The 14,942-nt window shown below is 40.4% G+C and overlaps 2 protein-coding genes across 2 annotated transcripts in view; one reads left to right on the forward strand and one right to left on the reverse strand.

The window, feature by feature from the left end:
* GABRA5 (gamma-aminobutyric acid type A receptor subunit alpha5) overlaps positions 1 to 14,942 on the reverse strand; it is a 412,886-nt gene that overhangs the window by 321,444 nt on the left and 76,500 nt on the right. The window contains exons 4-5 of the mRNA XM_073614638.1: positions 5,738 to 5,805; positions 1,045 to 1,265 (exon numbers count right to left, since the gene is read on the reverse strand). Coding sequence (XP_073470739.1) covers positions 1,045 to 1,265; positions 5,738 to 5,805 — 289 coding nt within the window. The remainder of the gene's footprint in view (positions 1 to 1,044; positions 1,266 to 5,737; positions 5,806 to 14,942) is intronic.
* The window catches only part of GABRB3 (gamma-aminobutyric acid type A receptor subunit beta3), a 682,386-nt gene that overhangs the window by 208,394 nt on the left and 459,050 nt on the right, over positions 1 to 14,942 (forward strand). The gene's annotated exons all lie outside the window — the stretch shown is intronic.

Raw genomic sequence — 14,942 nt, forward strand, 5'->3', positions numbered from 1 at the left:
CTTTGGTGACTTGAGTTTGAGGTATGTTCCAAATGCACATTTATTTCATTATTTCATTATTATTCCAGCATTATCTGAAAGTGTACTTGGAATTAAAGTTGCTGTAGATCCCAGGGGGACATGCAAGGAAAATAAAAAACAGCATTTTAGCTTGCACATGATTGGATGATAAAATCAGCAGAGCTTCCACTCATTTCAGATCTACCCCTTAGATTTACAGCGACTGCACTTCCAAGTGCACTTTCAAAGTGGATTTGCCTTTCGTAAATAACCTCCACAGTATACTAATTGCTTTAATAGCAATTACATGTAGAGCAGGAATGTTAAACTGGTGTTTTTTGCTTCTTTTTTGTGGCATTTAGTCAAGACTGAATGAGGCCCCAGGCTTTTTCCAGTGGTTAAGAGTTATAATTCCTAATATCATTTTGCAGCTAAATACTTAATTAAAAAATATCAATCCTTTTTCAAGAACACGTTTTTTTTAATCACCAAAATCATCTTTTTCTGCAATTATATAGGTATGGTTCTACATAGTGCAGCTCCTTGCAGATTTATTCCACTCATTGTGGCCCCTGGGCCCTATAGCTGTTGAAAGGTCTGCTATGGTAAATACAAATGTAATGCTGCAACCTCTGACCAGTTTCATTTTTATAGTGAAGGTTAGAATAAGAAATTAACAGATGAATGACTGATATTTGGTTATACCCCCCCACCATTTCCTTCCTTTCAACTTCTTTTGTTGTCTAAATTGCACTGGGCCTCAAGACTTCAGGTTCCAAACTAACTTAGTTTTCTGCATTGGAATTGTCACATTGAAGCCCCTGCATTAAGTAAACATAGGGATTGATTTAAAAAAACGGAAGAGTGCCAAATCTGGTCCAGCTGTGCCAATCAGCTTCTAACTGCAGCTTATTCAATTAAGGTTTTGACAAAAAACCTGCAAGCTAATTTGTTTCTATGCAGAGCTACACCAAATTGTGCACTCTCCAGCTTTAGTAAATCAACCCCATAGTGTTAAATATAGTAACAGAAAATAAATCCTACCTCATAGTATAAAGTAATGTTCCATCATCTTCAAGACGTAGCAGTTTGTTGGGTGTGGTTATGTTGTGAGCAATGGACTTTTTGCCATTGTGGAAAAATGTATCTGGTGTCCAAATTTTACTAGCTAGTAAGTTATTGAGAGGAAGGCGTTGCATGGGTCCCTGAAAACTCAACCGCTCATCTTTCCAGCTCTGACGGAAGAAAACATCAATTGTATATTCCTGCAAAACAACACAGAATACTTATACTATCAAACTGGTGAACAACAACAAACATTTTTATGTTACTATGTGATATATATAGCCCTGTCTATATGTATACATACCACTACGTATTAGCTTTAAGTACTCCTACTAATAAGATTTTCCTAAAGTGCCTGTATCCTAGCCCACGTGGAAACAGATTGCAAAAAGCATTATCCAGAAACAATTTATCTCTCTAGTTGATGCAAGGGTCAGTATTAACATTTCCTTTAGTGTTGAATACAACTCAGATACTACATCTGTTGCCTGTGGAGCACAATAGTCCATAGATACTGTCACTGTTATCCAAGAAATGTCTAGAATCTCTGTGGGATATGTCTTCCCAACAGCAAAAGATCCCTAAATTCCTTAATACGGAGACATCCCCATCTCTATTAATTCACAAGTTGGGAAGCAGAGAAAGCTGTGCAAGCAGAAATTTGCTTTGACAGAGAAGAGGTTCATGTCAATTACTACTTAGGATGCAACCGCAGAGTATACAGAACCAAGCATTTTTACTGCTGTAATTTTAGCACCCAGACATGTGAGTGCATATGTTACCATGATTTGAACTGCTTTTAATAAATAATAAAATAAAAAAAGTATCACACTGTTGGAGTTCATTGTATTATTTTAAGCACTATGATTTGAAGATTAGAAGTGTTGTCCATGGAAAAAAACTTTACGAGAGGCTTGGGGTTAAATTATTTGACTGAGCTTTTTTAATAAAAAGGTCTTAGCTCTCTGTTGAGTGTTTTTCCATACACACTTATACAGTAATTCTGTGACATAATGGCAGTGGAAGATTTTTGACTGTGAACCTATGTCATTTGGTGGCTAATGTATTTAATATATTTTAACATGAACATTTTGTAAAAGGACTGGATTTATTTATAATTTTTGGGAGTGCTAATTCTTATTTATTGTATTATTTGGTATTTGTATTATTTCACTTGATATACTAGACACTTGATTTATTTGCTTCATTGTGGGTAGCACTACACATTGGTCATATCATTTTAGGTGTCTGTTTACTTTTTATGCATAACAGCAACCACAATGTAAAATGAAGGTGAAGATGGTAAAAACAAAGGTGAAAATCTTTTTTACACAGTAGTCAGCTTTTATACATATAATTTAAACCTTTAAAACTGTTGCTCTGATTACTTAAAAATGATTAGCTAGGCCTAGACTTTCATTTGTTTGTCACTTATAAAAATGTATGTAAAACTACATGTCCATTACTACCTGGTCCTAGGATGAGGAGGTAAGCAAAACCTTAGACAAAGGAGTGGCTGTGGATTTAGTATACTTGGATTTTGCAAAAGCATTTGACACAGTTGCCCACACATGGCTAATGCATAAGGTAAAGTCTACAGCAGTGATGGAGAACCTTGGCACTCCAGATGTTTTGGAACTACATTTCCCATGATGATTAACTACACTGCAGAGTTCATGAGCATCATGGGAAATGTAGTTCCAAAACATCTGAGGTGCCAAGGTTCGCCATCACTGTCTACAGGCTTGGAAAGATCAGCTTGTAAAAGGATAGAAAACTGGCTAAAAGACAGAATTCAGAGATTAGTGGTTAATGATTCTTACTCTGAATGGTCTAAGGTTATCAGTGGTGTACCCCAAGATTCAGTGTTGGGACCCTTACTTTTTAATATATTTATAAGTGATATAGAGTCTGGGATTAAAAGTATAATTTCAAATTTTGCAAATGACACCAAGCTATGCAGTGGAATAATGTCCTGACAGGATGTCTCCAACTTAAAGCGAAGTTCCACCCAAAAATGGGACTTGCGTTTTAAGTGCAGGTGACCCCTGACATGCCACATTTGGCATGTCATTTTTTTGAGGGAGGAGCGGGTACCCTGTATTTACAGGCACCCAGCTCCCACTTCCTCCCTGGCGCCGCAGCGCCGGAAGGAAGGTCACCTCTCCACCCTCCCTCCTTGCAATCTTCTGGGACACGCCAATCACAGCGTGCAGCGCGGCTCACACATGTGCAGTGTGTGCCCGGCTGTGATATTGTGAATTAATTTGGTGTAAAGTCATCGCAGAGGACAAGGGGCAACTGTACATCTGGAGGAAAAAAGATTTAATCTCCAAATACAGAAAGGCTTCTTCATAGTAAGAGCTGTGTAAATGTGGAATAGACTCCCTCAAGAACTGGTTCTGGCCAGCTCAGTAGATTGTTTTAAAAAGGCCTATATTCTTTTCTAAATACACATAATATAACTGGAGACTAAAATTTATAGGTAAAGTTGATCGAGGAAATACCTGATTGCCTCTTGGGGGATCAGAAAGGAATTTTTTCTCCCCACTGGAGCAAATTGGATCATGCTTTATTGGGGATTTTTGCCTTGCTCTGGATCAACTGAGGGTATACGATAGTGTATATGGAGGTTTTCAATTTGTGTGTGTTTTTTTCTCTGTTGGTTGAACTGGATGGACTTGTGTCTCTTTCAACCTGATCACCTATGAAACTAGCAGTTGGCAACACTGCTTGGATATTCACTACAGAACAAACAAGTATTGTCAGCCTGTTAAAGAAATTGTAAACATAACTGATCTACTGGCAGGAACAACAGGTAAAATGATATTATTAGTGAAACTCAGAAAAAACAAAACTGCTGTGTTAATGCCAATGGCAGATTGCAAGACCACTCATATAATTTTTACTTTGTCCCATAATTGAACTTTAATGCTACAGAAATAATGCAGAAACTAGCAATGGAAGGGTCTTTAATTACCGTATTTATCGGCGTATAACACACACTTTTTTCCCCTTAAAATTAAGGGAAAATCGCGGGTGCGTGTTATACGCCGATCCCCGCTGATCCCCCCCTGCTGTTTGTGAGCGGAGTGAGCCGGCCGACGAGATACATACATAGCCGAGTGTACTCAGCTAGGCTTGGCTAGTTGCTCTCACAGTCACGCCCAGTCCCGCCCTATGATGGACATAACACAGGGACTGGGCGTGACTGTGAGTGGAGCTAGCCGAACTTAGCCGAGTACACTCGGCTATGTATGTATGTATATGTTTTTTTCCTTAAAATTCCCTCCTAAACTTGGGGTGCGTGTTATACGCCGGCATGTGTTATACGCCGATAAATACGGTAGCTGTCTTTTAATCTTTCCAGATAGCAGAAGTCAAGTAGCAATAACCTTTTCATGTAAGCAGAGTCCAGGAACATAGGGTAAAAGGCAAAACTGAATGTATAAAAAGTAATAAATTGTATATCCAGCCTTTGTATCTGTCAAGTTGTCAGTGAGCTGGGTTGAATCATCCTGGCTGATCACCGCTTTCCAACTGTTACTTCAACATAATTCAGTGCAAAAAATATATATTAGTATTTCCACTTTAATATACCCAAACATGCAATTTCAGCCAATCAAAATGTGTACAAAATAACTTTTTACAGTTGGGGCATGCATGTATATCCAACCACCATATCAGTGATGTAAGCATAGCAATAGCAGCACAGCTGCTAGGAGACCTGAGATTGGGAAGGGGGCGTTATGTCTCCATTCCATAAAGGCTGGAATCAGATGTTCAGATTTATTGCTTACAGACCAGGAATTTGAAATTAACTCTGTATTCCCAACATGATATTCCTGTATCTGAAAAGCTAAAACGTGAATGGGCATTTGAGGTTTGTGAGTACAAAAAAGCTAGTTTGTATTAAATTTAGAGAGTTCTTGTGCATACGAAATTAAAATGTTGATCACTTTCTGGCTTGGATGTTAAAATGGGTATGAGGGCTTAGAATTTACACCAAGGCCCTAAGATGTTATACTCCAACAAAGAACTGCTAAAGAACTGCTAATGTTGAAAAATGCGGGTGAGATACTAAATAGCAAGCTATAGAATTACAAGTAAAAAAGTAAATTGCTGCTACTCTCTGATCCCTAGTACTGACTGGTAAATGTTAACAGCTCTACTGCTCACTTAGACATTTTAGACATACAGAGTTAAATATACTATTTTTCCAACTGGCATTGCTAGTGAGTTTACTGGGGGCCCTATGAAATGTAGAAGTAAAAAGAGAAAAGGGAAACTCTGTCAGCAGAAAACATGAAAATGCCACATTAGTTGTAGTGCAGGAACCTACTAGCCCCTATTTGCAGGGTCTAAATCACACTGATGTGATAAAAAAGCAGCCAGTTTGTGTGGTTTCCAGCTTTGCACAGTGCTTTTCAATGTGAGAAAGCTGCATGTTTATAGCTAAGGGGCTTATCTCAGGGGGAAACAGTTGCAATCTGCTAAATAATAAAGTCCAAGAGTATCTGTAAACGTGTGATTGTTTCCAATTCTTGTAATTGTCCAGACTCGGGTACTATATAATATGAACAACTTTAGATCAGTGCCAGCCTACGAAAAGCAATGGTAATAATATTAATAATAATGCAATTATCACTTTGGTTATGATGCTTTCACTTACCATTTCAGTATCTGATACTGGTCCGAAGCTTGTAACATAAATGTCTGTTTTTACTTGGGTTATTCTCTCTGTAGGAAAGAAAATTTTGGAATAACTATATTACAACTAAGATTGTTCTTGAATAGGCCCTCACCGGGCTCATAATTAGGCAATAATATAGATCAAGATGATTTAAATGATTACACCCTTTTATACAATCTCCTTCCCATGTGTCATAATATTATTATAGTACACACTACTGCTAGAATGCACAGCGCAGTTGGTGGTCTGCTTTATATGCAGACCTGCTTTGTGGGTGTACAGACCAGCAAAAAATAAATTGGAGAAATGGTTTTATGTTTGCTGAATTTTAAAGGCTCTTCTGATGCCTCTCAGCATCCATTGTGACCCCTTACCACTAATGATCTCTTACTTACATTGTTGTTATATAGTTAATAAGGTTGAAAATTTAATATTTAATATTTATCAAGTGCAGCCTCTCATAACTCTTTGGGTGACAACTATTGCCAATTTTGCAATAATTCAGCAAAAAAAAATCCTTCCCGACTTCACAAGAGAAATTGGGTAGCATAAAATATTGCTGTATTCATCTTTAGTAATTATATATATTTTGTTGTAAAAAGTTGCTCAGTCCATTTTACAATTCCATTACTATTTTTGTATTACAACCTCATGTTCTAAAGCATTTCATAGCTTAAAGCTGATCTCTGGGCATTAGGTCCTCCCCCCAATCCCTGAAACCTCCAACCCCTTCCTAACTAATCAGCAAAAAAATCTTAATCTAACAGTCCCTATTAATAATTAAATACATGGTCATGTGATGCCCTGGGCCCCTAACACTTTTCTAACTGCAGAGTGGGAGGGTCTTTATTTGGGTACCTACATCACTGCCTGGGTTATGTGGACATTTCCTATTGACTTTCTATTGATGGGGTCCTCCCAGGTCCTGAAAACTGCACAGCATGATGATGTCACAATGTGTTGATCACTCAGTGCAAGCACAGCAAGCACAGACTGTAGCACTGGATCACCAGTCTCCACTCTTGGAAGAGACATCAGTGATTGACACATGGTAACAGACATCGGTGAGTTAAAAAGTGTAAAAAATGGAAATTGGAGAATATGTGGAAGAGGGTGGGAAGGGGGGATAAGCTTTAACCACCCTTACTGTTGTGATAATCCTGTGCCCTGTCACAGAGTGGAAGTGGTTCGTATCCAGGCACATTGGATATACAGTATCTCATAAAAGTGAGTACACCCCTCACATTTTTGTAAATATTTTATTATATCTTTTCATGTGACAACACTGAAGAAATTACACTTTGCTACAATGTAAAGTAGTGAATGTACAGCTTGTATAACAGTGTAAATTTGCTTTTCCCTCAAAATAATGCAACACACAGCCATTAATGTCTAAACCGCTGCCAACAAAAGTGAGTACACCCCTAAGTGAAAATGTCCAAAATGGGCCCAATTAGCCATTTTCCCTCCCCGGTGTCATGTGACTCGTTCGTGTTACAAGGTCTCAGGTGTGAATAGGGAGCAGGTGTGTTAAATTTGGTGTTATCGCTCTCACTCTCTCATGCTGGTCACTGGAAGTTCAACATGGCACCTCATGGCAAAGAACTCTCTGAGGATCTGAAAAAAAGAATTGTTGCTCTACATAAAGATGGCCTAGGCTATAAGAAGATTGCCAAGACCCTGAAACTGAGCTGCAGTACGGTGGGCAAGACCATACAGCGGTTTAACAGGACAGGCTCCACTCAGAACAGGCCTCGCCATGGTCGACCAAAGAAGTTGAGTGCACCTATTCAGTGTCATATCCAGAGGTTGTCTTTGGGAAATAGACGTATGAGTGCTGCCAGCATTGCTTCAGAGGTTGAAGGGGTGGGGAGACAGCCTGTCAGTGCTCAGACCATATGCTGCACACTGCATCAAGTTGGTCTGCATGGCTATCATCCCAGAAGTTAGCCTCTTCTGAAGATGATGCACAAGAAAGCCCACAAACAGTTTGCTGAAGACAAGCAGACTAAGGACATGGATTACTGGAACCATGTCCTGTGGTGTGATGAGACCAAGATAAACTTATTTGGTTCAGATGGTGTCAAGCGTGTGTGGTGGCAACCAGGTGAGGAGTACAAAGATAAGTGTGTCTTGCCTACAGTCAAGCATGGTGGTGGGAGTGCCATGGTGTGGGGCTGCATGAGTACTGCCAGCACTGGGGAGCTACAGTTAATTGAGGGAACCATGAATGACAACATTTACTGTGACATACTGAAGCGAAGCATGATCCCCTCCCTTCAGAGACTGGGCCACTGGGCAGTATTCCAACATGATAACGACCCCAAACACACCTCCAAGACAACCACTGCCTTGCTAAAGAAGCTGAGGGTAAAGGTGATTGACTGGCCAAGCATGTCTCCAGACCTAAACCCTATTGAGCATCTGTGGGGCATCCTCAAATGGAAGGTGGAGGAGCGCAGGGTCTGTAACATCCACTAGCTCCTTGATGTCATCATGGAGGAGTGGAAGAGGACTTCAGTGGCAACCTGTGAAGCTCTGGTGAACTCCATGCCCAAGAGGGTTAAGGCAGTGCTGGAAAATAATGGTGGCCACACAAAATATTGACACTTTGGGCCAAATTTGGACATTTTCACTTAGTGTAGTCACTTTTGTTGCCAGCGATTTAGACATTAATGGCTGCGTGTTGAGTTATTTTGAGGGGACAGCAAATTTACACTGTTATACAAGCTGTACACTCACTACTTTACATTGTAGCAAAGTGTAATTTCTTCAGTGTTGCCACATGAAAAGATAAAATATGTACAAAAATGTGAGGGGTGTATTCACTTTTGTGAGATACTGTATAAGGAGGAAACTGTTTTTCAAGTTTCCTCAGCAGATGGTAAAACCCGGTTTTGGACCTGGAGTCTGGGGACTTTGTAGAGACTTGGGAGATATTAGGTCTCTAATCCTGGGTTCAGGTTTTGTGAACAATTTGCACACTAATTGGGCAGGTGTGTGCATGGCTTTTATTAGAGACATGACCCAGAAATTAGGTTTCCACCCTGGCAGACAGAGGAGGTCTCTGCCCAGCAGTCAGGAGGGCACCACCTAGGAGAGAGATAGCCAGTGCATTAGGTAGCTGCTAGGTGTACGCACAAAGCTTGTTTGGAAAGACTGTCTAGAGGACACAGACAAAAGGGTTCAAGTATGAAGCCAAGTCAGCAGCACTTCAAGTGTAAGCTGAAATGCTGAAAATCCCCTCTGAGGGAAAACCATGTGATGTCTTGACTTTCTTTAAATCAATGTAGACAAGAAAATCCCTTATAAAAAACCCTTATAGAGAAGATTCAGCTAGAAGTTGTTCGAAGCTACTGTTCAAAGCTGGTTCCTATAGCTGGTTTAGAAAGGGTATGCAACCCTTTCTAAACTAATGGTAAATTATCCTTTCTTATATATGTACCTAATAATGTACAGTCCTTGGGAAATATTTAATTTGCTAAACTTTTTTATTTAGTCTATAAGATATTTTTTACTTAATATTAGCAATATTAAACACAATATTGCTAATCAGTCACTGCACATTTTTTCATCCCCTTTATTCAATTAATTGTTGATGCTCAAACTATCCTCAAAACTCCTTTTACAATGTGGTGCCAGACATTTACAATGTGGTGCAGAAACACTAGGTTTAAAGTTCTAGATGTAAGGTTATGTTTTCAATGATATTTTAGCATGTAACATCAAGCCCCACAAAACTGTTAGGCCCTAATATGCTGTATGGGCTGTTATGGTGTAGAACCAGCACTGGTAATATAGAAAGCTTGTAATCCCGATTGGATAGTCAATGTAAGTATTATTTATGATTTCACTACCTTGAAGAATAAAAAAGTCAGCTTTATATTTTGGCTCTAGCACTTGCAATCGTAATATTGAAATCATGCAATCCCTCCTGGTTTGCTAGTGTAGGAATTATTCATGTCTTCAGCCCTTCCTAGCATACAAAAAAAAATTCAAATTTTCTTATAGCACTCATAATTGCCACATACCCTGTAAATGACACTTAAAATTCAACAAATATATTACAGTAAATAAGACTTTCAAAGCAGTATTACCAAGAATTGTGTATACTCCAAAATGTTCCCCATTCAATAATTCTACTGTAATAATGCTATCCTTCTCTAGGCTGACACTGAGAAGACCTTTTATATAGAGGTCCATGAATATGCATGAGCTATCTAGTGATATAAGCAGGAGGTCTATAGCCTCAGTAGGTAGCTTCAACTTTCCTATTACATAATTGATGCAAAATAATCAAGCTCTAAGGGACTTGCAGCCTAGTGGAATATGACAGAAAAAGATGGAATATTCCATTGAAGAGAAAATCTGGTCTATAAAATGAGTGTTGCTGTTCTGAAAGTAAAGTGATCGTAAATCACTATTGACTGATTTAATAAACACTTTGTTATTAAAACCTGAAGCAGCTGCAATTTGTGCACTCTTTCTCGACCCAAAACACAGAGCTGCATTATTTATGTATTAGTTTGTAAAACTAACATCAGGCATTATCTTAAGAAAGATACGACTCGTTCAGCTTTGACATATTGGGAATTGTGCAGGGACCAGTAGGTCTTATATTGCACAGAAAGCTCCACTGAGACTCACACATAATTATAAAGCTTGTTCTGATAGGAAAAATCTGTCTAAATAAAAGCAGATTGGTCAGAGCAAGCTAAATTATATGTGTAACAATCAATGCACCTTAGAGGGATACCATTATTAGTTACCCTGGTGGTGTTAATGTGTATGTTTGTAATTAAGGGCAGCAAACAGCATCTTCCACTGGAAGCAGTACTGTTAAATGTACAAAGTCCAGAGCAAACACTCACCATCTCTTCTCAGGAGACAGACTGCATTAGGAAAGGCTTTTATCCTTGGATACTGATAGAGTTTCCTGGTGCAGGCTTTCTGCAAAAATTTGAGCATGTTGGCCAGATTTGTAGTTTCAGGCTATATAAAATGAATAGTTACCAAAGGCAGTGCAATGGGTATTTTTAGAGTGGCAAAGGAGGAGATTCATCTTGCTCATTCTGACGAGGGCTGGTGTTGATGTAGGCAAAGTACACCATATGTTTTCCCATATTCAAAAAAAAGCAACAGACTTCTATACAGTATATAGTGCATATAGTTTAGTAACCCATTCATTTACTATATATTTCACTTATTGTTGCTATACAAATGAAAGATCAGACAGTGCTGTGCTACAATTTTACTCCCATTATAGGTAAAAAATACATACTCAATCCAGAAAAGCAACCAGCATATTTGCAAGTAGTCAAAAAAAAGTTTGCTCTACTGATTCCAGCACCTTAACAACAACATTCCAAGAAATTGGAAAAGAAAAAGAAACCCTCTAGGTCGGACTTTGGAAGCAGATTGGAACAACAATATATTATGTTAAAAAATTGGATTTTATTAAACATAGATACATAAAAAAAACAGTATAAAATTATAAAAAAGGTATCGTCCATTGATGGCCATGCAATGGCCAGAAGAGACGGACGTTACATATACCCAAAGAAAGAAATGATGTTTCAACAGTATGGCATCAGAAACATGCGTGAGCCTCTGTGCGCCCCGTGTGTTTAAAGTATTAACATTCCAAGAAAAATGTAGCCGGCAACTCCAGAATTCCATGAAAATCTTTATTTGCTACATAAGGTCAAGATAAAAAACAGCCTTGTTCACGGCATTAAAAACAACATTATTTTAGATGTATTTGCCCCTTTTGGGTCTTCACTGTAAGAAAACTTTAAAAGGAACACACTGATTTCATACTGAACTTAGTTCCACTGATATGTGGAACTCCCTTCCACAGTTGGTGGTGTCAGCTGAGAGTGGTGATAATTTCAAAAAACTACTATGCCGCGTACACACGGTCGGACTTGCCAACGGGCTAAACTCCGTCGGCATTTCTGATGAAAAGATTTAGAACATGTTCTATATCTGAGTCCGTCAGAAATGCCGACAGAAAAAGTCCTATGGGGCAAACACACGGTCGGAATGTCCGACCAAAAGCTCCCATCAGACTGTTTCTGTGGGAAGTCCGGCCGTGTGTACGTGGCATTAGATGTGTTTCTTACCAAATGCAATATACAGGGATATGGGAAATAGTGGCGATAGTGTTGACATATATACATACACACACCGGGAGAGGTTTACTAAAACTGGCATACACAGAATCTGGTGCAGCTGCGCATAGTAACCAATCAGCTTCTAACTTTAGGTTGTTCAATTAAGCTTTGACAATAAAACCTAGAAGCTGACTTGGTTATCATACACAGCTGTACTAGGTTCTGTGTGCACCAACTTTAGTAAATCTCCCCCAGAGGTTGAATTGGATGGACTGGTTTCCACATTTCAACCTTACCAACTACGCAAATATGTAACTATATGACTATATAACTATGTAACTATATCAATATACCCACTGAGTTTGCATCACCTCTGGATGAGCTGTATCAAAATATAAATAGCATTTTATAATATATATGAAGAACTTCAAGGTAATCTAATGCTTGGCTTATTTTGAGGGTTCACTTTTTTCTTGTCTATTCTTTTACTCGTTTTAGGTTGCCCTGGGTTGATTGGTGTAGATGGACACCAATTGGATCCACTGCCTTTGAGGTGCCAGGCCCTCTGTGAAAAGAACAGCTGTGTTTTTCTCCTGTTCCAGTGAAACTTCTATCCACAGTCTAAAATAGACTGTTTCCTACTTCCAAGCGTTGTTATGACGTGCGTCATAAATAAATACATCCTTTTGAAGAAAATACACCAAACAACTCCTTGGAGTTTCTGGTTGTAGGAGAAAAGCATCTAAAAATTATGATTCTCTCTGTACAGTAGTTAGTTCATCAATTATGTCCTCAAACCCTTATAATCTAAAATTGACAGGAAGAAAGATTTACATCACACTGATATAAGAAATGTTATGAAAGTTAGACAGGTGGGCACCATTGGGATATACTAATTGGGGAAACGTGTGTAGCGCTGGTAGATTTCTAATCTACCGCTGATAGGTAAATCTTGTGGGTTATTTGTTAGGTGAAGTTAGATTTGCCTCTGTTCCAGCTTGGCTGAGTTGCATGTAGTTCCACACTGTGCCGGTGGGTGTCGTTGTCACCATGGGCTGGAGATGGAAAGGCAACGTGTTGAAGCGTATGAGTGCTCCTCTGTCCCGGAGACAACTCAGTGGAGGTGGTCCTCCGAGTTGCATTCTGGGAGAGGGTATTTTTATGGGACAGACGCCATGTTTAGGGGTTCGTTTTCAGCCACCTGCTGGCCCTCTTGGCCGACAGGTATGCATTAAGAGTACCACCTTGTGATCCTCCGTTCCAGAGGCCCACGTCGCTGTGGCATGTGGGTGGGCCCAGAAGCCTGTCTGGGGCCTACCACAGCAGCAGAGGAATGGTCCTGAGCTGTCTATCCTGAGTGAAGAAGGTGGACAACCGAGGAGATCCCAGGGGAGGACCCGTCATGGAAGGACCATGCAGAGTGCTGGTCTGGAGAGGGGCCTGGTGACTTGGTTGGAGGACGTATCCTGAAGTAATCTTACTGCATAGTACTGCCGGGTTGGCTTAAAGGTTTGAGTACTGTGTCTGACATTCATCGCAAACCAATACATCCTGTGGCAGAGGATCGAACAGGTTTTATTCCAAACAAGTCTGTGGCAGAGACTTTTGTTCGTGCTACGTACTGGCTGCTAGGCAAGTGAGAGAGGCCTATCCAGGCGGGCAAAGATTGAATCCCACAAGGGGAGTGCATTCAACTACAAGTGTTCAATTCCAAAGAATGTTCTAAAGAATACTAAGGAAAGGTATTTGAGCTTCCCTGCAACTTTCCTTCTGCCTCTTTCCTGCTACTTTCTTTATTACTTGTTCATTAAAGCATTGGAAAGAATACTCAAGTGTTTGGTGCCTACATCGTCCAGAGGTAAACTCAACGGTACCCTAGACCCGGTGCCGGTGAAACAGAGGTATCGAGAGTGAAAGTAACAGCACGCTTTAAACCAGCAGCTCTACCGAGAGTTAGTGCTACATGTGGGGGTGTCGCTGCAATGCACCGCTGCGGGTGCTATGCTGACCGGAACCTTGCTTACAGATACCGGCATTCGTCTGAAACTGCAGGGGAGGTTTGTTCTTTATACAGTTGGAGATATTGGGGGACTGGGCATGCTTTGCCACAAGTGTGAAGGACTGGTCATACATCTCCGTCCATTTGTTCGCTGCTCGCAATGTGGAGAATATTTGTTTGTGGTGGAGCAGCCTACCATGTCACCCCATGCTTATGGTATGGACTGGGCTACAGGTATCGCCACAGTAGAAGCTGCTACTACTTCTGAAAAAGAACGGCAGGCTGTGATTTCGCCTGTTGTCACCGAAAGTGTTCCTGAGAGAGATACTGTGGTAACCGACTCATCAGCGGACATTACCTTGATTTCCGCGTCCACTACGCCTCTCCGTGTTGTACCTGTCCAGAGGAAGGTGGGATATGTAAAGGCTTCCCGCGGCCGTGGTCGAGGTCTACCCCAGAGACTGCCTGAACCAGAGAAGTCCACTTCAGGAACAGGTGAGAGTTCGCAGGGGAATGTATCTGGGACTTTGTGTAAATATAGGCCGGCATAGGAGAGTTGAGAGATTCGGAGATAGATTCCATGTCGGATCTCTCCGGTGATGATGATTTATTTGAGACAATGTCACAAGAACTGATATGGGCTCAGGGTGAAGACGTTGCTTCTGCCTTGACTTTGTCTGAATGGACCGCCCTGAATTCTGGGAGAACATCGCCTTGTGTGGAGCCACACAGTACTGTCGGGGAAACATTGCCTAAAGTTACTACTTTGTTGCAGACACCCATCGGGTCTATGGTGAGCAAGTCATTGAACTCCTGTGTGCCCCCTGGTTTGGGGAAATATAGATCATTGCCCAAACTTGCACGTTTACAGAGAATGCTTAACAAGCGTGTGGCCAGGGAATATGGTTTGGAGTTCCCATATGTTACCCAGGACATTATGCAAGAGATTGAAGCTAACCGGGAGCTGTGGTACAGTGAAGCTGTTTGGGACTATTTGTCTGTGCCTAAGCCTTTCCGGAAAACTGGATGTTCTGTCGCTATGGGTGAACGCTTCAGTGGATGTTTCCTA

Source organism: Aquarana catesbeiana, linkage group LG02 (assembly GCF_042186555.1).
Source record: "Aquarana catesbeiana isolate 2022-GZ linkage group LG02, ASM4218655v1, whole genome shotgun sequence".
Classification (NCBI taxonomy): Eukaryota; Metazoa; Chordata; class Amphibia; order Anura; family Ranidae; genus Aquarana; species Aquarana catesbeiana.